The following is a 25,663-nucleotide window of genomic DNA, read 5'->3' as shown; positions in this document are numbered from 1 at the left end:
GAGATTTAAATAAGAAAAAAATTGAACTGAGGAGTGCAATCATGAAATTTCAATGGTATAATTCGTAATTTATTATGATAGGATTAATTCAAAAAGAAACGAATTAATTCCATAATATAAAGCCTTAATAAATTAATTCTATGGTTTGTGCCGGATTAGTTAGTATTTTTCCTAGTGAAAAAGGAAGACTTGGCATATAGCAACACAATTTACCTTTAAAAATGTGTAAAATAGTTCCCACATGTTTTGGTTTAGGTTTTGGGTTGTCCATTTGGTGCCTAGGGTCGTATTCCACCATTGTTGAATACATACAAGTATCAAAAAAGAACGAAGAGAAAGAAAGGAGATTGAATATATACAAGTATCATGCTCTTTTCCTTTTGACAAGTAATGTCCTCTCTCATGTTAATACTTTGAAATACAAAAAGGGACACATCCATGCTGAGTATGTCAGACAGTATTGTATTACGCATTTACATTCCTGCAATCGTCCAGCTCCATCTGATTCTATATTTCTGGAATCCCATAAATTACATCAAAATCACCATATAAATGCATGCAGCAGTGGTTATCTTCGTCCTGACATGAATTCTCCTAGGCATAAAGGGCATCATCAAATTCAAGTTCCTCAAATGCATGATTACAGACAATGATCCTTTAAACAACACATTATCATCTGCTGATCTCCACAACAAGCAACTCACATTGAACTGTCCGGTCTATAGCATCCAGTTTTTTTTCTGTTTGTTGAGACTAAAAGTGATCACAGGAATGCTAGAGGAACAAAATTTCTCAGATAAGAGCTCCTTGCTTCCTGTTGTCGCAGAATAGCTGTTACTTTTGCTCAACCGATTCAGCTTTTGTTGACTGGTTATTTTCCTGCAACATCCCCTGATCAGCAGCAGATATTTGTGTTGGCTGCTGGTCAGCTATGTCAGGAGATGAACATTCTGGGGGTTTCACAAGTGACCTCATGCGCCCACCATTTAAAGTGGCGTTGGACTGAGCTACTAGGTAACTGAGCCATAGGATGAGGTCAAGGATATAAGCCTCTGATTTTTGTTTGTCAGCATGGTATAATGTCTCAATTTGGATGACATCCACTGATGCAACTGATCTGCGATTTGACTCAGACCTGTACACATGAAATGATTCTCTCTGATTATATAACATACTGTAGTGCTCAAATTTGTTTAAGACCAATAAAACAATGGAATAGAGCCATTAGGAGAATCTGGATAAACATACCCGGGATTAGCCCATTCTCCGACCCAACCAAAACCATGGTGAGCTCTGTTTCAGATGATTAAGAACACAATATTACGAGACAATCAGAAACAAGAAATCAGTAATCAGCTGAGCTGTTTAGGGTTCATACTTGGCAGTAATTATTGCAACAGGAACTAGCCATTGTAATGTCTTCTCCATTTCAGCTTTAATTTCAGTAACAGTGAGCTGCATATAGAAGAGGAAAAGGCATATGATGATGATCTAAAGTAGGAAATATAACATCGTGCAGAACTTCACTAGATGCTGAAAACAGAACATGTAGCCAATACAAAGAGAAGGGGACACAAAATTGAAATAAAAATCAGTTTAAAGGAACCAAGCTTAAAATCTGCTAGTTCCTTTTGTTTAAGTTTACATTTATCTTGACCATTACTAGTACCAAACTGATGCTTCGTAATAAGTGTATTGCCGAAATGAGAGGGCACCTGCTCTTTGACATGGAAAGATAGAATTTTGGATCGCAAAGAAAACTTTATATTAGGTGGAAGATTCTGATATAGTGTATCTCGTGCATTTGGAGGCATAGAGCTTGACCGGGCTACCTGATCACAGTAAACTTAAGAGTCAACAAGATGCAGAGATCAAATTGAAACACTTTTCTTGCATATGGTTAACAAGAAAACAGAAGTAGCCAACTAGAATGCCTTACAATTGAATCAATCTGGAGAATTATATTAGCATAATGTAGATCAAGACCAGCAGGCCCTAATCTTAGCTTACTACCCAGAGAATGCTTTTTCTCGCTATTTGGATCTGCACGTCATCAGTAAGCACAGTTATCTAAATAGAAATAATAAAAATGGAGTGGAGTATAATTATTTTGTCTACTTACATTTACCCTTTTTCTTTTTATTTTTTCTTGTACCTTTTCATTTCCTTCATAGAGAAAAGGGGCCAAACAAAAAAGTACAATTTCTTTTGAATAATTCAGATACAAAGGGAACAAGATAGATTTTCCTTACAAAACCAGTCATGAATTAGAAGGGGTTTACTAATCTACAATTAGGCAATTGAAGGACACAAAGCTTAGGTCTGATTATAAGTAGTTTATGTGGCTGAGAGGATCCAGATTCTAGAAGATCTTCTTGGACTCCTAAGTTGCGCGGACTCTTCACTTTCGATGTCGCACCCGTGTCAGATTCTCCAAAAATACACTACTTTTGACGAATCCGACACGCACCCGTTGACATTTTAGAAGAGTCCGAGCAACATAGTTGGACTCTGGTAAAAATCATTGGGAGCATTGGAGGTTGTGAGAAAAAGAAGACTCAGGAAAATACTATTAAGATTTGTATCCTGTAGTATTGCACTAATCCCTATTTATAATTATATTCTACAAAGTACAACTTATCCTTATTTATGTATAATATATTCTACAAAGTACAAAAAGTACTTCTTGGAATTGAGGTTGCTAGATCAAAAAGAGGAATCTTTATTTCTCAAAGAAAGTATGCTTTGGGTCTCTTGAAAGATACTGGTATGAAAGGTTGCAAACCACCAGAATCGCCCATTGTAAGCAATCACAAACTACAAAGCGGAGTTGGAGAGTCATTGACAAGGAGAGATATCTGAGGCTGGTCAGAAGACTCATTTATCTCTCTCATATAGACCAGACAAAGTTTATTCAGTCAGCTAGTTGAGTCAGTTCATGCATGATCCCCAAGATCCTCATATGCAAGAAAGATGTCTTTCACATTTTGCGGTTTCTAAAGATGCTTCAGAGAAAGGTCTACTTTTTTCGAGACAGGGTCACCAACAAATATAAGCGCTAACAAATGCGGATGGGGTTGGATCTCTAAAATGATAGAAGATCTACATTTGGTTACTGTACACTTGTAGGATGAAACATGGTCACTTGGAGAAGTAAGAACCAATGTATAGTTGCTAGATCAAGTGCAGAGGGAGAATATCGAGCTATGGACCAAGGTGTTTGTGAACTTTCGTGGTTACAAAAGCTACTAGAGGAATTGAGATTGTCCAAAAAAGGGACACTTCCTCTGTAATATGATAACAAAACTGCAATAAGTATAGCTCATAATCCAGTCCAGTACGACCGAACAAATCAACAAAGCATGTTGAAATTGACTGACACTTCATCAAAGGAAAAGTTACAAATGCTGCCTTGAGTTTGTTCCATGTTTCATCAGAAAAGTAGCTAGCTGATGTGTTTACCAAAGGCCTCAATAAACGGACTTTCCATACACTGGTTTGCAAGTTGCACATGTGTGCCATTTTTGCACTAATTTGAAAGGGAGTGTTGATTGATTAATTAGCTTAATTAAATAAGTTGATTGATATTGTAATCGATTGTGTAATATTGGCCTTCCTTATTTAGTCATAGGACTCGGTATACAACCATTGTTAATGCAAATTCATCAAGAAATACAAGAAGCCTTTAATTCTTCTTAGAATCTTCAATTTGAGAGCAAGGTTTGTACAAAAATTTTCCTACAATGGAGGGACCTTGGCTTGGAATGTCCATGGATTTTCTTATTGAGTTGCGTAGAACAAGGGTAGAGATAGCATATTTATTATCATTGATAGATTTTCTACAATGGCACTCTTTATTCCTTGCCGTAAGAGTGCTGATTGCTACTCATATGCTGGATTTGTTTGTGAATAATGTGCTTAAATTACATCCATTGTGAAGATTGAGATTCCATGTTCCGTAGTTATTATTGGAAGGGTTTGTGGAAAATGCTTGGCACAATCTTAAAATTTTCTACTTCTTTCTACCCTATACCAATGGCCAAACCAAAGTAGTCAATAGATCATCACGTAACATGCTAAGGGCCATGGTTTAGGATCAGCTTACTTCTTGAAAGGGTCATTTACCATTACTTGAGTTTGCTTATAATGGCTCTTGTCATTCTTCTATTGGTTTGATTCCTTTTTGAATTTGTGTATGCCTTTAACCCCCTTACCCTATTGGATCTTGTTAGAAAAGGAATAAGATTTTAGTCTCCCACGTGGAAAAAGATTGTAATGTAGGGTGTGTTTGGTATGAAGGAAAATGTTTCCAATTTTTAACATTTTTCAAAGTCATTTTGAACCTCACACCTCAACTTTCCATCCTAAGTAAGTCTCGAGTATCGATTCCCAATACTAATCCTAGATCTAATACTAATCCTAGATCTAACTCCTGATTCTCAATTCGAGATCCAACTCTCGACCTCGATTCAAGACCCAACTTTCGAGTTCCGTATTGAGTCGGGGTCAGATCTTGAGTTAGGATTAGAGGTCGAATACCAGGTTGAGTGTCGGGGTGGGGTCCCGAATCAGGTGTAGGGATGAGGTTATGAGTCAAGTGTCTAAGCTGGGTTTTGGGTTGAGAGTCGAGGTCGGGTCTCATGTCATGTGTCGAATCGATCATCAGGGTCGAACATCAAGGTCGGATGTCGAAGCCAGATCCCATCTCAAAAGTTGGGTCCCTAGTTGTGTGTTAGGGTCAGACCCCGATTGAAATTGAGTTTCAATTTTGGTGTTGGGTCTCAATTTGGGTGTTAGTGGCAAATCAGGGTTTGGACATCGAAAGTCAAGTGTCGATGTCAAGGTTGGATTAAGGTTTGGCAGTTGGGTCTCTAATCGAGTGTCGGGGTCAGGTCCTAGTTCAAAAGTCAGGTCTTAATTTTGATGTGGAGAACTGGGTGGGAGTCAGTGTCAAGTCGGGTTCGGGTCCCAATTTGAAAGTCCATACTTGAGTCCGGAGTCGAGGTCAGGTCTCGCGTCAGGGTAGGATCCTAGTTCAAAAGTTGGGGTGAGCCGGATGTTGGGGTCGAAAGTCGGGGTTGGGACTTAGGTTAGGGTCATGATTAGATCTCAAGTCGAGGTCTCGGGTCAAAGTCAGAGTCGGGTTCGGGTCTCAAGTCGAGGTCTAGGTCGGGTCTGGGTCAGGATTGGGTCTCGAGTCTTGGTAGAGGTCGGGAGTTGGGTCTCAAGTCGGGGTCGTGGACGGGTCACAGGTCGAGGCAGGGGTTGAATCTCGGGTCGGGGTCAAGGTCAGGTGTCAGGGTCAGGGTCGGGCTCTCGGGTCGAGGTCGAGGTTGGGATCTGAATCTCGAGGTTAGGTGTCGGGGTCAAATCTCTGGTCAAGATCAGGATTGGGTCTTGGGTTAGGCGTCAGGGTTGGTTTGGGTCGGGGTCGGATTTTAGGGTTGGGTGTCAGGATCGGATCATAGTTTAAAAGTTGGATCATGAATCGAATGTTGGGGTCAAGAGTCGGGGTTGGGTCAGGTAAGGGTCGGGGTAGGGTGACGTTGGGGTCAGGGTGGGGTCTTGAGTATGATGTTGGGTCGTATTTCGATTCAAAAGTGGGATCCTGAGCCAGATGTTGGGTCGGGTCTCGAGTTGAGTCACGGGTCGAGGTCGCATCTTAGGTTGAGGTCGAGTCTCGGCATCATATTCTAGTTCGAGTGTCAGGTCTCGGGTCGGGAGTCGAAGTTAGGTCTTGGGTTGGGTCTTGGGATCATGTCCCAATTCAGGCTATGGTCTGGGTCGGGTCAAGTTCGATTGTTGGGTCTTGTGTAGGGAGTAGGGGTCAGGTCACGAATCAGTGTTAGTGTCTGGTGCCGGATCAATTATCGAGGTTGGTTTCCAAGTTAGAAACTATTTTCCTAAAAAGTATTTTCTACTCTCTAGCCAAAAATGAAAGATATTTTCTGGAAAAAAAAGTTTTTCATTCACCAATCATACACTAGAAAATATTTTTCATTCACCAATCAAACATGAGAAAATAAGTTAAAAACCAACTCCCGAAAGAGTGGGTTAGGATTTGGTAAAATAAGATTTGCATGAACTCGAGGCATTAACCCTTGTTTGATAGATTTAGATTAGATTGCAGAAGAAGCTTGAAATGCAATCTACTGAGGTTGAACTCTCTTCTACTGGCGAGTTATCTACATTTCTTAATAAGGTGTATTTGTCTGTTTCTCATAGAAAATGAGTCAGATTTTGCAGCAAACATTTTTTTATCTAATTTTGTCTCCAATTATTTCCTGTCTCCCTCATATGGAGCCTTTATCTTATCTATTTATTTGTGTTTATTCCCAGAATTGGAGGGAAGCTTTTGTGACTTTTAAATGGACGCATGTTATCATTGAAGTTATGAAAGCTTTGTCAAAAAATGAGACTTGAAAACTTGTCCCTTTAATATTAGACTATTTAGTTGGTTGGTTGCAAATAGGTTATCACTGTGAAACATAAATCCAATGGCTTGATTGAAAGATTTAAACTTTTTTTGGAGGGGATATGGAGTGGAATTATCAAACTTATGGAGTGGATATCAAGAGACATTTTCCCCAATTGCTAAAATAAACACTGTTAGAATTTTTTTGGAGTGGATATGGAGTGGAATTATCAGACTTATGGAGTGGATATCAAGAGATATTTGCCCCAATTGCTACAATAAACACTGTTAGAATTCTTTTGTCGTGTCCAGCTAATCTTGATTGCCACTTACAATAGTTTGATCTGAAAAATGCAATTTTTCATGGATACTTGGAAGAAGAGATGTATGTGGAGATCCTTCCTGAATTTGATATTGAACAAAGTCAAGGAAAGGTACGAAGACTGAAGCCTTGTAGTGACTGAATCCATTCCTTAGAGCTTAGTTTAACAGATTCTACAAGGCAATGATCTCCTCTGGTTACCAACAAAACAATATTGACGGACCATAGCGTATTCATAAGACAACAAAAGGGTAAGCTCACTTTTTCATAGTTTATACTGATAACATAGTAATGAGAGGAGATGATCTGATTAAACAAATTGTTGGCATAGGAATTTAGGATCAAAGATCTACGAAAATTACAGTACTTCTTGCGAATTCAGGTTGCTATATTAAATAGAGAAATCTTTATCTCTTAAAGGAAGTATATTCGGAATTCTGGAAAGAAACTGATATGGTAGGACGTAAACCAGCAGAATTGTCCACTGAAAGCAATCGCAAATTACATACAGGAGTTGGAAGTTAGCTGATAATAAGATATATAAGAGGTTGGTTGAAAGACTCATTTCTCTCTCACACAAAAATGGACATAGTCTATCCAGTTAGCTTGGTGGGTTAGCTCATGCAGGATTCACGAGATCTTCATATGCAAGCAATCTATCACATTTTGCAGTATCTGAAGTCTGCTCTAAGGAAAGGTCTGATTTTCTCTAAACACAATTACTTTCAGATAGAAGTCTTTACAGACGAGAATTGAGTTAGATCTCTAGATGACCAAAAATCTACATCCAGTTACTATACACACTTGTAGGAGGATGCTTAGATACTTGGAGAAGCAAGATGCAAATGTAGTTGCCAGATTAAGTGTGGCAGTATAATATAGAGCTATGGCCCAAGGTGTTTGTAAGCTTCTTTGGTCAAAACGTTATTGGAGGAATTGAGATTGCTGGGAATCTTTCCTTGTTCAGCGACAAAAAAATGCAATTAATAAAGTTCATAATCTTGTTCAATATGACCAAACAAAACATGTTGAAATCGATCGACACTTCATCAAAGAAAAAGTTAGTAGTGGTACCTTAATTCGTTGCATGTACTGTCAAAAACACAGCTAGCAGATGTACTTACAGAAGGTCTCAGCAAAAGAACTGTTCATACTTCCGCTCGTAAGTTGGGCATACACGACATCTTTGCACCAACTTAGGGGATTGTTGGACTAGCTTGATTGTAGGACAGCTTATTCTAAATTTATTATGTAATTATTATTATTGATTTCCCTTCACAAATTAGTCACAGGACCTTTTGTATAAACACATTTGCCCATGGAATGTAAATATACACCGAAATAAAAGAAGTCTTTGCTTCTTTCTCAAATCCTACAATAAATCTTTAAAATTGAAGTTCAACCAAAACAATAACTATTCACTTTTGCAAATTAAGATGTGATTGGGTAAAATTTTTCAAAAGTAACAGCTTTTGAGTATGACCCAGGACATACCTGCACTGCCAGACATATTATCTATCTCCCTGTTGAGAAAGAGGGCAATATCCACCAGCTTATCCATGACCTGTTTTTTATATTCAAAAGACCCTTATACATCCTCAAAGTACGATTTGTGCAAGGTTGAAGAGATAAAAACATTAATACTTGATTCCAACAGTTTGCCAACAAAATCAAATAAGTGATACTATGTTATTAATTTTCTATTCACAGAGATAAGTTAAAGAAAAAAAGTAAGGTTCTTTGGATGGTGTCAAATGATTAAGCTGAAAAGGAAGGATTCAAAACAGTACCTCTTCCAGACTTCTGGACCACAGTGACTTTTTCTTTAAGTTCCTTACTATTTTCTTCTGGCTTTTCAACTCAGCTGCTAAAATTGTAAGACCATTACCTGCGAGAAAATGCAAAGGAGCAAAAGAAGAAAATGATCCAAAATATCTTTATTAGTGTAAAGGAAACAGGAAGAAGAAATTTTGGAAAATGAACTGTTTGATTATGTGTTTACGAGTAATCCTAAAAAGCAAAGGAAATTAATTCCTATTTTTTGATAAAGTCAATTACATAAATAGACACTTAGGGGTCGTTTGGTAGAGTGTATTAGCAAAAATAATGCATGCATTAATTATATGTATTAGTAATCCCTTGTTTGGTGCATTTTTTCATGGTATGTATAGCTAATGCTTGCATTAGTTATACACTCTATTGTGTATTGAGGAGTGTATTACTAATACCTAGAAATTCATGGTATTAGTATTGCAAAAGATTTAATGCATGCATTACTATGGTTAAAGACTCAATTACCCCTCAAAAGTACTTTTACATTTTTTGCACCATAATTGTGAAGGATACTTTTGTAAATAAATATTTTTATACATGCATACTATTTTTAATACACCAAACCAAACAATGCATAAGAAATAATCTATGCATAACTAATACAAGTATAACTAATACATGCATTACTAATGCTTGCATTACTAATACACTCTATTGGGTATTATTTTTATACACTCTACCAAACGACCCCTTAAAGTAGGCATGAACTGCCAAATAAACACCTTAACTGTCACTATGACCATACAAACACCTCTACTTGGTTCATGGGAATATGTGCCTGGGATTTTTTGCATGGCCGGTCATCTTAAACAATCTAGGCATTTTTCCAATAGTATTACAATACTCCTTAAGCATTTTGTAAATAAAAAATGATCCTTCTTTTTGCACTGAAAATTAAATTGATCTAACTTTAGTGTATACATTTTAAATCTTATAAAAAATGTGTTTTTGTGTAAACAAAAGAAGCTCACATCTTATAAATTAAAACAAATCTTTTTTTTCCAGAATTATAAATTGATTATGATCTTAATTTAACATATTCATGATCTCTAAATTATGGTGGATTCAGTTTTAAATTTGAAAAAAATGTTAACTTGATCTTTCGAAGGTAATTTTTTTTACTATATGGCTATAACACATGATATGATAATTCAATTAAAAAGATACTACTATTGGGACACAACCTTTGTTATTAGCTTAATTTTCACTGACAGCATTACTGATTAAAGTCAAGTTTTGTTGAAAACTTTTAAATCTTGTTCTGCTACTTTAATCCTTTCATAAATTTGGTTGAGTTACTTCTGTCATTTCGTTGCAACTTTGCTACATCCGTTGTCATGTTATCTTGTGTTTTACACTCAAGGAAATAGACATAGCACCATATGAAGCCAAAGCTGCAAAAAGGAAGACCGGAGTATGGAAAACTCATGAATGCTTACAACCACAAACATGTAAGCTTCTTATAACTTCCTTTTTTTTTCAAAAATCATATAATCTTTGCACAATACTAGATCACTACAAAGCTAGAAAGGAGGCTTACTATCTCACTTTATCAATAAAATTAGACGGAAAGCTTAAACAATGAGGGTAAATAAGTAGAATTTGAAAAGTCAAAATTTGAGGTACATGATGAAAATACAGAGGATAGTGAGCAGGTATTAATAGTTTTCACAATTCTAGAGTATTTTATTGTTTGGATGCTTAAGTGTGCATCTAATAGGTTTAAGTTTTTGTTGACATGACCGTTGTAATGGCTCGCAATTCCCACTTCTTTATGGGTGCTGAAACAACAGTATTACAGAATACACGTTCATAAACACTTAAAACTACCTTTTGCAGTTCCATTCATCATTTTACTTCACCTTTTCTTCTTCTCTCTAAGAAATGCTAATTTGCTAACAAATTGGATAAACTATATGTTCTTAGTTTCAACATATATCTTATACAACGATTCCTCTTTCTTGGCTTTCTTTGGATGGGTGCAGAACTTTATCAACTCACTATTGAAATTAATATTATGAATTTTTCCATCTATGCTCCTTTATTATACCTCTATCTTCTACCTTGTGCAAATCGATCAAGACACTCAGCCCGATCAATATTTTCTGTCGCACTTAAATTGCTGTTGGAAACTAAAACTTTAAAATCAAAGGACAAACAAGTTTCTTCGCTTTGCTTATGAACATAACAAACTGTAACAACCTTTATGTACCATGTATAATAATAATAAAAATAGGATTTTGCTCATGTTGGACTAGGGCAACACCCGCGTCCTTACAAGGACATCTAATAAGAGTGAAGAAAATTTGCCATCCTATGGGTGAAGCTGTTTAGTAAAATGTGAATAGATGCCATTTCTGGCGATTCATCACTTTAGAAGCAAAAAACACTGATTTTATGAAATTCTAAAGCACCTAATATGCCAAGGAACGGATGAAAATTAACAAAAGTAATGCTGAGAGCTTGATAAGAAAATAATTGAAATGCTAAACGGAAGAGATAAGCAGGATTGGCTTGGCACCTTTTTGGCTGGCATTTGATTTTCCATTTTCTAGATGCTTGTGCTGATAATCTTGCTCAATTTTATCCAGAGTATGCAACTCATGGTATAACTCCTGTCATTAGAGATAGTGATTTATTACATCAACCTTTTAGAGTACAAAATATGTTTAGCAATTCCAAGACTTCTTTTCTTGCTCGGTGAAAATCTCGTGATGCTTTTTTCTCTTTTGATAATTGTAAGGTAAAATATCTAATGATGTCTATACATGATTCAGACCCACATTGGTAACAGCATTACACATATGATAAGGTGAAGAAACACAGATTTGGCGTATCAACTACTTCCACAACCCTTCCCACTTTTTACTACCAAAATTAGAAGGTCAGTGACTAACTGGTGTTCCACTTAAAAAGAAAGTTAAACAGTTTAAAAACAAACCTACTTGTCAAAAAAAAAAGTATACAAGCAAACCTCATAATTATATTTGTGGAAATTAGTACCCTCCAGATATAAATTATTTTATTTTGTTTCCCACCTGGTGACCGAGCCCCAATTGGGGCTCGACTAATCCGGATTTGCGCCAGAAAGTCCCGCATTGCGGGGGTAAAGTATCCCTACCAAAAGCGACTCCATGCCCAGGGCAACCGGCAGGTACCAACACATAGAGATTACTTTCCATGTGCAAAATTAGTAACAGAAGTTGGAACAAAAGAAGTACCAACTTGAAGTTAACAAAGGAATTGTCATTCTCAGTCACATTTTCAAAGTATTTTGAAGCCTCATTCACTTATCTCTCACCTGGAATCAAAAGAAGCTTATCTAGAAATCTTAGCATGCATTTTAATCCATAAAACTAAGTGAACTAAAATATCTGGAATATATAGCAGAGAATTTTAGTTTAGTTACATGCCTAGCATGGCATGAGTAACTACCATTTCTTTTATGATCTTTAAGCAAGTTCATGTTTTTGCTCCTATATCTGTATCCCCTTTTTCAAACTGTTTGACAGGCTTTATTAAGTTGAAGGTCTATCGAAAACCCCCTCTCTATCTCTACAGCATAGAAGTAAGGTCTGCGTACACCCTACCCTCCCTAGACCCAACTTGCAGGATTACACTAGGTATATTGTTGTTGTTGTTGTTATGTTTTGTACAGCAAACCATGTTTGATTAGGCAACTAAATTTGTTGATTACTGCCTGATGTCTAATATATTCTCAAATGCAAACTGAAGTGAGCGTTGCTTCTTGGACCTAATATTCCATGTTGCTGATGACCAAGGCTGAGATTATTAACCACAAATTAGTCACACTGATCTGAAATCAACCACTGTGTAATATATATTTGGTGCTTGGTAAACAAAAAAGGAATATAAAGTGTAAACTTGTTTCTTGCCGATTGATTTTAACTAATTTTAATTTTTATTAAAAGAAAGCCTAGTAAATATCTCGACAAATCTCTAATGAAGCTAGAACTTGACAATTCTAATTTTACAGAAGCGGGATAATACTAACAGCTGTATACTGAACCAGGGTCATCAGTTGCTCCATCATCAACTCAGCTTCTTCCCTCAATTGTCTCTGAGGGGTAGGCTCCCTCCTATATCTGGAAATATTAAGTGTAACAGCCATCAAGAGAGTCAGTAAAAATTTCAATATATGGTAATTTATGAGGAAAGGTAAGAATCGTGCATATTACTTCTCAAAGAAGCGGTCCAAGTTGTGCCATTGTGGATCTTTACATTGACTTCCAAATCGAACAACTTCTCCAGCAAAAATCTGTAGTTCTTTCCTGCAATGCATGTCATATCAGTCATAGAATTACTTGACAAATAGGAACAAGATAAGCCCCCCTTGAGAGAAGGCTTACTAATTATAAAAATAGGTCAAAGTTACTCTCCCCATCGCTGACCTCTTATCATCAGCAACTATACTTAGAAGTTCATCCATGTCATTTGATACTAACAGTTGAACACCTTCTGAAGGTAGCACCACGTCTTTCAACTGTCGTATGCTTCTTCTTGAAAGTGAATGCATAAGACTAGAACCTTTAACGATTGTGTTTGCAACCTCAAATGACAAAATAGATAGCTCATTTCCTTTAATTGTTGCACCAGAAACAAATCCACTGCTTAAATTCAAATTATTCAAGCTGCTCCCAATGGTGTCCAATGCTTGCACGGTCCTTATAAATCCAGCACTTCCAGCTCTACCTAGACGAGAACTTACTTCTGCAACCTGCAACCATGTTTAATGGCAGAGTTATCTTATTTTAGCTATTACTAATTATTACCATAATTAGTATGAATCAAATAATAACAAGAGGCTGCAAAATATGCACAATACAACAATCATTAAAGATGTAAGACCTACCAAACTGTTATATTGAGCATTACAAAACAGTTGGGAAACATAAATGAAGTTGTACTTTATAGGGGAATCTTAGTAGCTCAGCTGGCTGGCTACATGAATATCCACCTTGTTGGTGAGGGTTTGATTACCCACATTGTAATTCCCTCCCATTTCCCCTTCTCCTTCCCCTACCCCCAATTTTTTAAAAAAATAATTGTACTTTCTAAGCTTAGATAGCACACTAATAACTAAGAAGTCTCGAGTTCGAGTCCTCTTGGGTACACTTTACCCCAAGGTGGGACATTCCGGCGCGAATTCAAAATTAGTCGGGCTCCAACGTGGGTACCGGACATTAGATGGGAAACCAAAAAAATAAAAAAAGTGTAGTGAAGGTGTGTATAGATGTTTATGAACCTTAGGAACCCTGGTTGATTTAGATTTTTGTGAAGAGAACCTTGGGATACCATCATAAAACTCATCCTCATTGATTTTCTGCTGTGTATTTTTGTTGTCCTGCAATGGTGGTGGACTCTTGGAGTAACGATTCAGTAACTTGCCATCATTCTTAGATGAACTTCCTCCCATAATGCAAAAAAACCCAGTTGTAATTACAAACAAAAACACCCAAAAAGTTTTGGGTTTGAGGTATTTTATTTCAATAGGGAGAATTAGGGAAGTTGAATAGTAATTCAAATACAGAATAAATTTTATTTCAATAGGGAGAATTAGGGAAGTTGAATAGTAATTCAAATACAGAATAAAAATCAAAACTTGATATTAGAGGAAAAGGGAAACTACAAACTCACAGATTTTGGGGTTTGACAAAATCGAGATGATGAGAATACCAACTATGACTACTATTTCAACAACTAAATTAAATTAAATAAAAAAATTGACAGAAAAGTCGTCAATTCTGTCATATTACCATACACGCTTTCACTCTGAATTCGTCAATTTGAAAAATAATGTATTTATATCCCATTTGAGTTTATCACATCACTTTTATTTTATGTATATAAATAAAAGTAAAAAAAAAATAGTAAGTACAACACACAAAGATTATTGTTCCCTCAAAACAATGAGTACTTTCTTTATTTCCAAAACAATTCTTTTTTTTCTTTGTTAATATTTTAATTTTAATTTTTCACGTGACATGTTAAGATTATAAGATTAAAAAATATTTATTTAGGTATATTTGATATAATTTTAATTTAAAATAACAGACTGATTTTATTTATTTATTTATTAAAATTATGTGTCAACTCAATAGGTCTTTTGTTTTAAATTGAAGGAGTGTTTTTTTTTTATTGAGAAAACAAAATATAATGAGTGATTTTTTTTTATTTAACAAAAATGGTCAAAGGCCCCAATTATATTATATAAAATATAAAGAGAGGAAATTACACAAAGCGAACGTCTCCACAGAGTGTGGTCTTGATTTTTGTCTTCCATGAGAAAAATCTTTTTTAGACTAATATTTTGTCCTATTTATGCATAGAACAAATATACGTTTGTCTAGGACTGACATAAAATATCGAAAATCGAATTACCAATTTAAAATAAATTTTTTGATAATTTGGTATTTGATATGGAATTCGGGAGTAAACTTTTAGAATTATGGTATTCGGGTTTGGATTTCGTACGAGATATTGGTACTTTTTGTTATTCAATATTTTTCAAATATCGAATTATTTACTAAATGAAGGTCATACATCAACATGTCCATTACACATTAGTACAAGTCCAAAGAGAAAGTTAATGACTAAACATAAACAATCCAATATTTTTTGATCTCTTCTTACTTGTTGAATTCGAAATTTAAAAATTTCAAACTTACTATCAAACGTCCACCTCTACTTGTGTCCCGTAACAGTCAACACCTCAAATATTTTTTGTTGGTGTAATATACCACAAATACAATAAAATTACAGTTGAAAATAAAATGACAAAAAATGACTAAACAATTCTTTAGGCTGAGGCACGGATATCTCGCTCTCTTTAAGGAGATTCAAGCTCACTACGGCATAATCTACACCGATCCAGCAGTATATCTCTTGACTTGTCCGCTCCAGGATACAACAGCCCAACAACGTGTACAACTCAAACAACTCCGGATTAGTTGAAGAGTCCAAAGCTCCACAAAAGAACACCTTCCTTCAACATATAAATACTCTCTTGTATATAGTGAATATAATTGAAGACTTAGAATATTATTCTTTGTCTCAACTCTCTCATTCACTACAACACTAATCTCAATGTAAACACAATAAAATACTACTCATCTTTTTCACTCTATATTTTCTTGTACTTCTCTTATTTTTTATTCTTTTCACAACACAAAGGAAGACCACACTATTTATAGGTGATGAATTCTTCCTTGCAATGAATAAGAAGATAGTGGGTAGTAAATTTGCCTAATGAATGACTCAAATGTTACATAAGTTACAAGACATAAAGATAGAATAATGGATGAAATGAAGAGTTGGTGGTTACATAAGTTACTAAAAACTAATGACCACTTTCTTCCACAATTGATGAGAGTAAAGAGGCACAAATGTAATGTCCACAATAGACATAACATGATATATAATGTGACAAATAACATATTTTTATTAATATTAAAATGTCACACCAATAATCTCCCACTCATTTTAATATTAAGATAAGGGAGTTCTTCACAACTCAATTGAAGGTAGACTATCATGCATAATGAAGGTGTGCTCTGCATTGAACCTTCACTTAGTAAAACAATAACCTTTACTCCAGAGTCAGTAGTGGTCTCAGACTTGAACTATGACTGCTTAAGGGAAATAAAGTATCACTGCTTACACATAATAATCAAGGTGTTGACATAAGCTTTAATAGCCAGCACATTACGGTATTGTGCTATCCCGGTTTCATGAGTGTTTTATGAGAATAAGCCCATTCTCATAGAAAGCGACCTACTTTCACACTCACATAGGTGAAATCTGTCAAGGGTGCTCCTATAATTTGACACCCCACTCATACGAGATACAAACTTTCATTAAGAGTTCAAAGACTCAACCTCCACAAATCATTATAGGATAAATGCACTTACATCATAGGGATTGAATAAAATTAAGAATAGTGCATTTCACAACAAGTCAACATATGATTCGTTCTTCCCATTGAACCTGGTTATAGGATCTCTAGTCCCAGGTTGGGTTCCTCGTAAATGACGCAGAACTTTTTTAGCTTCAATTTCATCCCCCTCGATGTGTTTCAAACTCTTTGTCTTACTAAGGCCTTAGTTTATAAATTTGCAAGTTTATCACAAATTTAAACACAATTAATATTGATGGTATACCAGTGATCAATATGATCTCACAATATTGTGTTTTCTTCTTATGAGTCTGAATTTACCGCTATAATAACGATTTTGTATTCAACCATTATATTGGTGTTAGCACAATTAATCAAAATTAGAAAAATTATTTTCTCAAAATAAAGTGTTTCAATTCACTTTTTCACTAGTTGAAGTTTAATTATTTTTTTTGCATCAACCTTCATAATAGAGTTAGCAAAAAATAATTTACTTTTCTCATGCCACCAAATTTTTCTCATCTAGTTTGCTTGTACCTTCAAAGTACTTTTACTGCAAACACAACATCAAGTCAAGTTGTTAGTCACATAGCTCATATTTTTATTAGGTATGCAAACTTCCTTTTTTTATTTGTCACAACTTTCTCACACAATTAAATCAAAAGGAGTTGCAAGACTCACACAACCAACAAAATTGTATTTCACAAACTTTTCAATATTATGTGACTCGACAAGGAAAATACATCACATGTTTAATGGTATTTCTTCATTTCAAGAATGAATTTTTTTCCTCACCCAAAATATTTCATGTTAAATGGCTACTCTACATGGCTTTCATAATTTATTTATAACTCTCATGTTAGAGCCAAAAGTCATCACATTATAGCCAAATAATAACATGTGATTTATTCCACAATTAATATATATGCACTTGCAATACTCTTTTTTAGAGAATTTCTCAAAGATGCAAAAATCATTTCTCACAATGGTTTTTTTTCCTTATTTCGTGCCCCCACTATTTAAGAATTTAAATATCATTTTTTTCATGAAAAGTAGTATCACTTTATTCATGAAAATACTAGGTAAAAAAGTTTTTTATCCTTTACCTTTTCTCCACTTGAATTGAGCAAGTAGAAAAACACTTTACTGTACACCTCTTCTCTTACATCTCTTGAAGAGAGCAACGTTGAGAGGAATTATGTTGAGATCTCTATCCTGATATCCACACTTTTTCAAACTGTAACAAAAACATGATTCTCCTTAAAAATTATTTGTGTAATAAACCACAAATACAATAAATTACAGTTGAAAATAAAATGACAAAAAATGAATAAACAATTCTTTAGGCTGAGGCACGGATATCTCGCTCTCTTTAAGGAGATTTTAGCCCACTACGGCATAATCTACACCGATCCAACATTATATCTCTTGACTTGTCCCCTCCAGGATACAACAACTCAACAACGTGTACAACTCAAACAACTCCGGATTAGTTGAAGAGTCCAAAGCTCCACAAAAGAACACATTCCTTCAACATATAAATACTCTCTTGTATATAGTGAATATAATTGAAAACTTAGAATATTATTTTTTGTCTCAACTCTCTCTTTCACTACAACACTAATCTCAATATAAACACAATAAAATACTACTCATCTTTTTCACTCTATATTTTCTTGTACTTCTCTTGTTTTTTCTTCTTTTAGCAACACAAAGGAAGATCACACTATTTATAGGCGATGAATTCTTCCTTGCAATAAATAGAAAGATAGTGGGTAGTAAATTTGTCAAATGAATGACTCAAATGTTACATAAGTTACAAGACATAAAGATAGAATAATAGATGAAATGAAGAGTTGGTGGTTACATAAGTTACTAAAAATTAATGACCACTTTCTTCCACAATTGATGAGAGTAAAGAGGCACAAATGTAATGTCCATCAATAGACATAACATGATATATAATGTGACATATAATATATTTTTATTAATATTAAAATTTCACACCAACATTTTTGAACAAATCTCCATTCTCAATTAATTGTTTTGCAATTTTTTTTTTCATTTGTCTTTCTTTATTTTTCTTTTATTTATTGTTTTTTCTTCTCTTATTTTTTTTTAAAAGGCTCCCTTTTTTCTTTGATTCTTTTTTTTTTCTCATAATTCTTTCTTCTTATTTCTTGACTCTTATTATTTTTTCTGATGAATCAAAAGTTAAGTAAAGAGTAATCCGCAAAGATAATCTTTTTCTTTGACTTGTAAGTAAACTTAAGAATTTTATTTCAAGTTAGTTAACAACATCTCTAATAGGAATTGAACATATATCTAATATAGAAAAAATGATGTATGTTAACATTTAATTGATAGAGTAATCTATGGAGAAGAACATTGTAGTTTAAAATTGTGTTTTTCATGAGGCATAAGTTATTATTTTAAAACTTGAGTTATGTGTTGTCGTTAGGACCAGTGTTATAGAGTATATCATAAGTTAGACATAATGAAATAGTATAAATTGTTGCCAATAAAGGATGTGTTATTTTTTAAATTCTTGAGCTATGTTTTACCTCTAAGGAACCAATTATTGTGTTCCCCATAATTTAAACCAAGTAAAAATGGTGTAAATTGTTGTCCATGAGGCACAACTTGTTCGTTGCAAGTCCTTGGGCTAAGGTTTGTCTCTAAGGCAATAGTTATAGAGCATATCATAAATCAAGACACAATGTGATAGTGTCAAGTCTTACCCATGGGGATTAACTTGTTGTTTGGAAATCCTTGAGCAAGTTTTGCCTCTAAGGCAATAGTTATAAGAGGCAAAACTTATAGGGAATCTCATATATCAAAACTCTTGCTCATGAGTCAAACTTACTCTTTGAAAGGCCTTGATGAGCTAAGTCTTTGTAATGACCCTTTTGGTCATTTTCCTTATTTTTTGGTATTTTCAATGTTTAGAGCTTTTCTATAGCGGCCCCAAGTCATTTATGATTAGCGGGACTAATAGTTTGGTCACTGGGTCATTCGTTTGGTTTTTATGTAAGTTTTTCTATGAAACTTTTGAAGTTTGAATGGTTGAGTTTGGTCAAAACTTTAGGAAAATGATCTTGGTATGCAGTTCAGATGGTTATGTTAGCTCTGAAACATCGAGTTTGATCTAGAAGGACCTTTGATTTAGGTCTCGAGACTTCCATACTCATTTTGAGAAACCTTAGTTAGTTTTGGCAAAAATGAAGCTTAAGTGTGGAACCCACTTTTTATTGAGACAACCACTATTAAAAGTTTCGACAGCTCCATTGAGTATAAAATATTGGTCCTGATTGGGTAGTATCTTTATTTGTGTGGTTTGGACCCTGAATAAATCTTGAGAGTCCATTCAAGACTTGATAATTAAATCACAAAAGATGATGTATCAACTGTTGGTGCAGTTGCTCTGGTGGAAAACGAGCTTGCTCTGGTGGAGAGTCGGCACTCGTGCGGAGCTGACCACTTCAACAAACCTTGCTCATGTGAAGCTGGTTCCGCTCCTACGGAGCCGATCAACCACTAACCCTTGCACTGGTTACCCATTTACCATTTTGGCGACATTGCTCCTATGACGTCAGATTTGCCTAAGCGGCGATAACAATAATTAAAGCATTATTGTGTTCCTCTTTATTTTATTTTCGATGGTGAGTGTTTGAGAGCTAATTCTTGGGCGATTCTTGTGGAAAATCATTGCACTAAGCTAGGAATTTTTTGGAGACATCATAAGGGTCAATATTCTGATAAGAATTTCTCTTTGTAGTCTTTGTTTCCATAGACTTTAAAAGAGAAAGCTAACTTTGAAAGGAACCCCTCTGAGCTATATGTTTTTGAAATCTGCTTACACGTCTTGCCTCTGCCTTATCAGTTCCCAAGTACTTTAGCCAGAGAAATTACCTGATTTGTTTTGCATCCACCAACTTATCCCAATTTTCAATTCATGTTCAATGATTACATTATGTAGTAACTCTTCATTCCAACTCCCTATGTCATCAAGGATTTCACCTCCTCCATGTGATAATAGTTATCAACCTCAATAGGTAAGTAGTAATTAAGAGCATCAAATTTATTTCATTGTCAAACAAGATACTTGAATAACCACATCTAGATTCCCACCAAATCTCTTGATCAAACAGATTTCTAGTTTCTACCATGAACTTCCACACTTGAGACCCTCCATTCCAATTAACAATTTGTGGTCTATGTCTTTTGAAATATCTATTCCAAGAAAAAATAGCCCACATAGACTTATTTGTTCTAAAAGACCAACATAGTTGTAACACCTCAGAAATTGATAAGTGAGTTGGAAGCTGAAAAGTTACAGAAACGTTATTAGTGTCAGTTTGAACAAGACCTCCTACAAATTCATAAATGATGATCGTAGAAGCTGAGTTGGAAAATTGAAAATGTCAACTCCCAGATGAGTACCTACGAACCAACATGACGGTCCGTAGGAAGTTGTACGGGTCATAAATCAGGGTAGAAGAGATCTATACTTAATTTTGATGAACCTTAGATCTACGGTTGGTATTATGGATTGTACAAAGTCCTATGGTCCGTAGCCCAGGACTCGTAGAAAAGAGAATGGACTTAGGGGAAAGTTAGACCATGAGTTGCACGAAAGGGACCTACAAGTCATAGGTCGTTCTACCGATCGTAGACCCTGGACTGTGGAATTTGATCTAGAAGTTAGTCTCCAGTAGTCTTTCTACGGTTGATCAATACGATCTGTAGAAGCCTGTAGGGACCGTACTTGGTGCTTGTAGAAGTGGACCTATAGTTCTTAAGTGGGGTTAGTTCAGTCTTTTCCCACCCCTTCTAAGTGCTAGTTTGGATTAACTTATTTTTCGGTACTTTTGATTTTTAGGTAGTTTTTTTGTTTTGGGGGTGTTTGGAAAGGTTATAAAGTGCTTTTAAGAACCCACTTTTAGACCAAAAAAGTTTTAAAATAAGTCAAAAGTAGGGTACCATCTACTTATGACTTTTAACTTTTGACTTATAAGTTATTTTTTATAAGCCCATCAAAATAGGCCCTATATCTAAATCCCGAAGTTTTTACACTTAATTAAGGTTCCTATCAGTGTAGTTTGATCCTAAAGGTCTCATAAACACTCCCAAGACTTAGAGCAACGATCCAAGCAGAGAAAGCTAGTATTTTCAAGTGTTCTTTTAAGTTCTTCAAGGTTCCTCAAGAACTTCGTTCTTCCAGGTATGTAAGGTTATTCATAGTGTTGGAATAAGTTCATCCTCCACCCTACATATAAATTCAGTCAGAAAGAATTAAATCCAGTATTCTACCCAAAGTTCCATGAAATTTTAAATCTGAATTGTGTTCTTATTTCGAGTTCTAATTTCTTAATTATGAGATTATGATACTTTATGCATTGAGATACTTGTTGTTCATGCTTATATTTTCACATTAACCTTAGTTGATGAGATATTGTTGAAAGTAGTTGTGCAATTATTTCCTTGTATTGATTTTGGAATTTTAAGAGAGTCTAAGAGTAATTTTAAAGCATCATTGAGAAGAGTTTTAAGGGAACTTTAATGATCTCAAATGTATTATTTTAACATTTATAAAGAAAGTATTATTTCCAGAAAAGCATAAAGTTTCACGACCCAAAGTATACTCTAGGCGTAACATGACATATAAAACCCTGAGAGGCCCACAAACCACTTAGCATACATCATACAATATAATAGAAAAAAAGATTTCCAAAGAAAGAGTTTTATATCATAAATGAGTTTGACAACAACGGAATTCTAACATAAGTCTCAATAAGACATCTAATACATCATAAGAAAAGTGATTGGTATGTAACCCATACATCACATACAAAGTCTGAAAATGAAATGACATAAAGCTATAAAAGTATCTCGGTCCTCAAAACATGAGGACTCACCAATCTTCAAAGCCAATAGAACCAACTAGCCACGATTATGGAAGGTAGGAGCGTCGGACCCTACATTAGTGAAACAATATAGGCACAAATATGTATTAGTATATGGAATGTACTAAGTATGATAACAATGCATAATTATGAAATCATGCTAAGAAGGACTTTGCATGACAAGTAATGACCAAGCTTAAATCATGAGAGAAAAGGGTTAGAAAACATAAGTCATAATCATGGTCAATGCAAGTTAAACATCTTTAAAACACTTGTGAGATACTTTCATAAAGTAACCTTAGTTCAATATTGTGGTAAGTTTACAATATAACTGACATAAACCATATGAGCTATAACATGGAATTCGATGTCTATTCCACACCGAAAAGATATCCTTACTTGTCAAGGTAAGAACCGTAAACTTCTAGCTTAGGTGGATCCACTAGTTATGTCTTTCTAAGACAAATCCTATGGGGGCACGTAGTTAGGGACAAAGGATATTTCTTCTAGAGACCCGATCTCTACTAATGGAAGAGACTTCATCTCAAAGTCCTCTCGATGCTAAGTAAAATCTCATGGAATAGTCAGAAATCATATTCGTAGTATCATCCATGGAAGGATATAATTAAGCCACCAATCAAAGCTAAAGTTCATTTATAATAGCTCCTTAATCATGATTCAACTTAGGTGAGAAAACATTCTAAACCTTACAAATCATTTATGTGAGAAACCTTTTGAAACAACAACAACAACATCGATGCTTTACTGTCAAAGCAACCTTAAATCATTTATATCAATTTCATAAAAGAACATGCATGTCTTCATGAATTCATCTTTAATAGTTCATAATCTTTATCATATAATCATAGTCTAGAAATCATGGATCGTGCATGGGTTCATGTGAATTCAACTCAAAAGCATATAATTACTTCAATTCATGCATAAAAAGATAGAAAATAATCAATTAGATCATAATTGAAAAGAACCCATGAAGATTGAATAAAACTCTAACTTTGATTTGAGAATCTAACTTGTAAAATTAGAGGTTTTAGGAATCCTGTGGAGGAAAGGACTCTATAGGTGAATACTAACATACCTTAGAGCTCACAGCCCAATTGCTATGGTGAATTTGACACCTTGGTGCTTGAAGCCCTAATTTGCTCTTCCTTGACTTTGAGGAAATTTGGAGGTGATGAATTTGGAGGGAATTTAGGAGTTTAGGGGAATGATTTATAATGGGTAGTTTTAGGGCCTAAAAGACTTATATATGGCTTAGGATTAGGACCAAAATGACCTAGTTTAGGCATTAATAATTTAGGAAAAAGACTCAAAAGCCCCTTAAAATTAACTGTCGGACCCTTCTACTGTTTGGACATACGATCCGTAGGACTTTCTACGAACCGTACTAGTCAGCCGTAGGAAAGTACAAAACTTTTAGAATTGGACCAACTTTGACGAAACCTGTTTAAGACTCATAGGTATTCCTACGATCTGTAGACACCAGCAATAAAAACCAACTTAACCCTCAAAATTTCACTACGTCTAAGACTTACCTACGAGACCTATCAACGACTCGTACAATGGTTGGCGGGTCGTTCTGTTCAACCGTAAAAAGAGGTACTGGTACTTGACTTTTCAAAAAGTTATTTTCCCTCTTCTACAAATGTCATCTACGGCTCGTAGAAGTTTTTACAATTCGTAGATGGGGACCCGTAGACACAACCTGCAGCCCAAAAATCCCTTTCTTTCTTTTCCAAAATTTGAGGTGTTACAATATCTCCCCCTTGGGAACATTCGTCCTTGAATGGGACTCAAGCTGTCATGAATAGAGTAGGAGAGAAACTAACAACCCAACATGAATGCAATTTTATCAAAATACACATAACTAAGGAGGAACATCGAGTCTGAGCTAAATCATATTCAAAATATCATTTTATAAGACATACATGCAAATCATAGTCGAATGCACATAACCATGAAGTAATCAATCAAGCTAACTTATTTCCTCAAAGATCAATTTTTTTTCATAAGCATGCATGCATGAGGAAACATAAGAATGACTAAGACACATGAATTCGAAAGAATGAACCATAAAGAGCTAAATACCTCAAGCTTGAGTAGGATCGGAGGGAAAGAGATGGGGATAACGGGACATCATATCGACCTCGATCTCTAGCACTATCAACCCTTTGATTCCTCCACTACACTTTTAAGGATGCAACTTCCTTGTTTCTCAACTTTTTAACTTGTCAGTCAAAAATCTCAACCAGAACTTCGTCATAAGAAAGACTCTCATTTATACCAAGACTCTCCAATGGTACAATAGATGTTGGATCACCAGCACATTTCTTCAACAAAGAGACATTGAAAACCGAATGCACCAATGCTAAGTCATTAGGCAAATCAAGTTCATAAGCAACATTTCCAATGCGCCTCAAAATTTGATATGGGTCTACATATTGAGGACTAAGCTTTCCTTTCTTTCCAAACCTCATTACACATTTCATAGGTAAAATTTTCAAGTAAACTCAATCATCTACCCCAAATTATAAATCTCTTGTTCTAACATCAACATAGGACTTTTGTTGACTTTGAGCCATTTTCAACTTTTCTCTAATAAGACAAACTTTCTCCATAGCCTCATGTACCAACTCGGGACCTATCGAAGTACCTCACCATCTTCAAACCAACTTATAAGTGATATACACCTCCTGCATAAAGAGCCTCAAATGGAGCCATACCAATACTTGAATGATAGCTATTATTATATGCAAACTCAATCAAAGGCAAGTGATTATCCCAATTAACCTTGAAGTCTATCACAGAAGCTGTCAACATATCTTCCAAAGTTTGAGAAGTACGCTCCGCTTGCCCGTAGATTTTAGGATTAAAGGTCGTACTAAGCTTAATACAAGTACTAAGGCCCTTATGGAAAGACTTCAAAATTGAGAAGTAAATTAGGTACCATGATCGGAGATAATGGATAGGGGCACGCCATGCAACCTAGCCATCTCTTTTAGATACAACTAGCATAGTCTTCCGCCAAATAGGAAACCTTGATGGGAATGAGATGTGCCAACTTCGTCTTATGATCAACAATAACCCAAATCAAGTCATGTTACTACAGGGTATGGGGTAAACCCACAATAAAGTCCATATTCAGATCTTCGCACTTCCAAGTAGAAATTCTAATGTCTTGGGATAAACCTCCTGGCTTTTGATGCTCAACTTCCACTTGCTCAAAATTAGGATACTTAGCCACAAATTTCGCG

At 35.2% G+C, this 25,663-nt stretch overlaps 1 protein-coding gene across 1 annotated transcript; it reads right to left on the bottom strand.

Moving 5' to 3' along the window:
• Positions 1–767: 767 nt before the first annotated feature.
• On the bottom strand, positions 768–24,886 carry LOC125821062 (protein PSK SIMULATOR 1-like). Its single transcript, XM_049500481.1, has 14 exons — positions 24,659–24,886; positions 14,229–14,270; positions 13,837–13,935; positions 12,983–13,308; positions 12,770–12,862; positions 12,586–12,676; positions 11,092–11,185; positions 8,528–8,625; positions 8,232–8,301; positions 1,940–2,043; positions 1,716–1,832; positions 1,379–1,455; positions 1,249–1,293; positions 768–1,135 (listed from the first exon to the last, which is right to left on the bottom strand). Exons 1-14 carry the CDS (start codon positions 24,884–24,886, stop codon positions 835–837), a joined length of 1,785 nt encoding a protein of 594 aa, XP_049356438.1. The 3' UTR covers positions 768–834.
• Positions 24,887–25,663: the final 777 nt, after the last annotated feature.

Source organism: Solanum verrucosum, unplaced genomic scaffold, assembly GCF_900185275.1.
Source record: "Solanum verrucosum unplaced genomic scaffold, falcon-dt-bn FXZP01000050.1, whole genome shotgun sequence".
NCBI classification, from domain to species: domain Eukaryota; kingdom Viridiplantae; phylum Streptophyta; class Magnoliopsida; order Solanales; family Solanaceae; genus Solanum; species Solanum verrucosum.
Note: the sequence above shows the minus strand (reverse complement) of the source record. Positions and strands in the feature narration are given on the sequence as shown.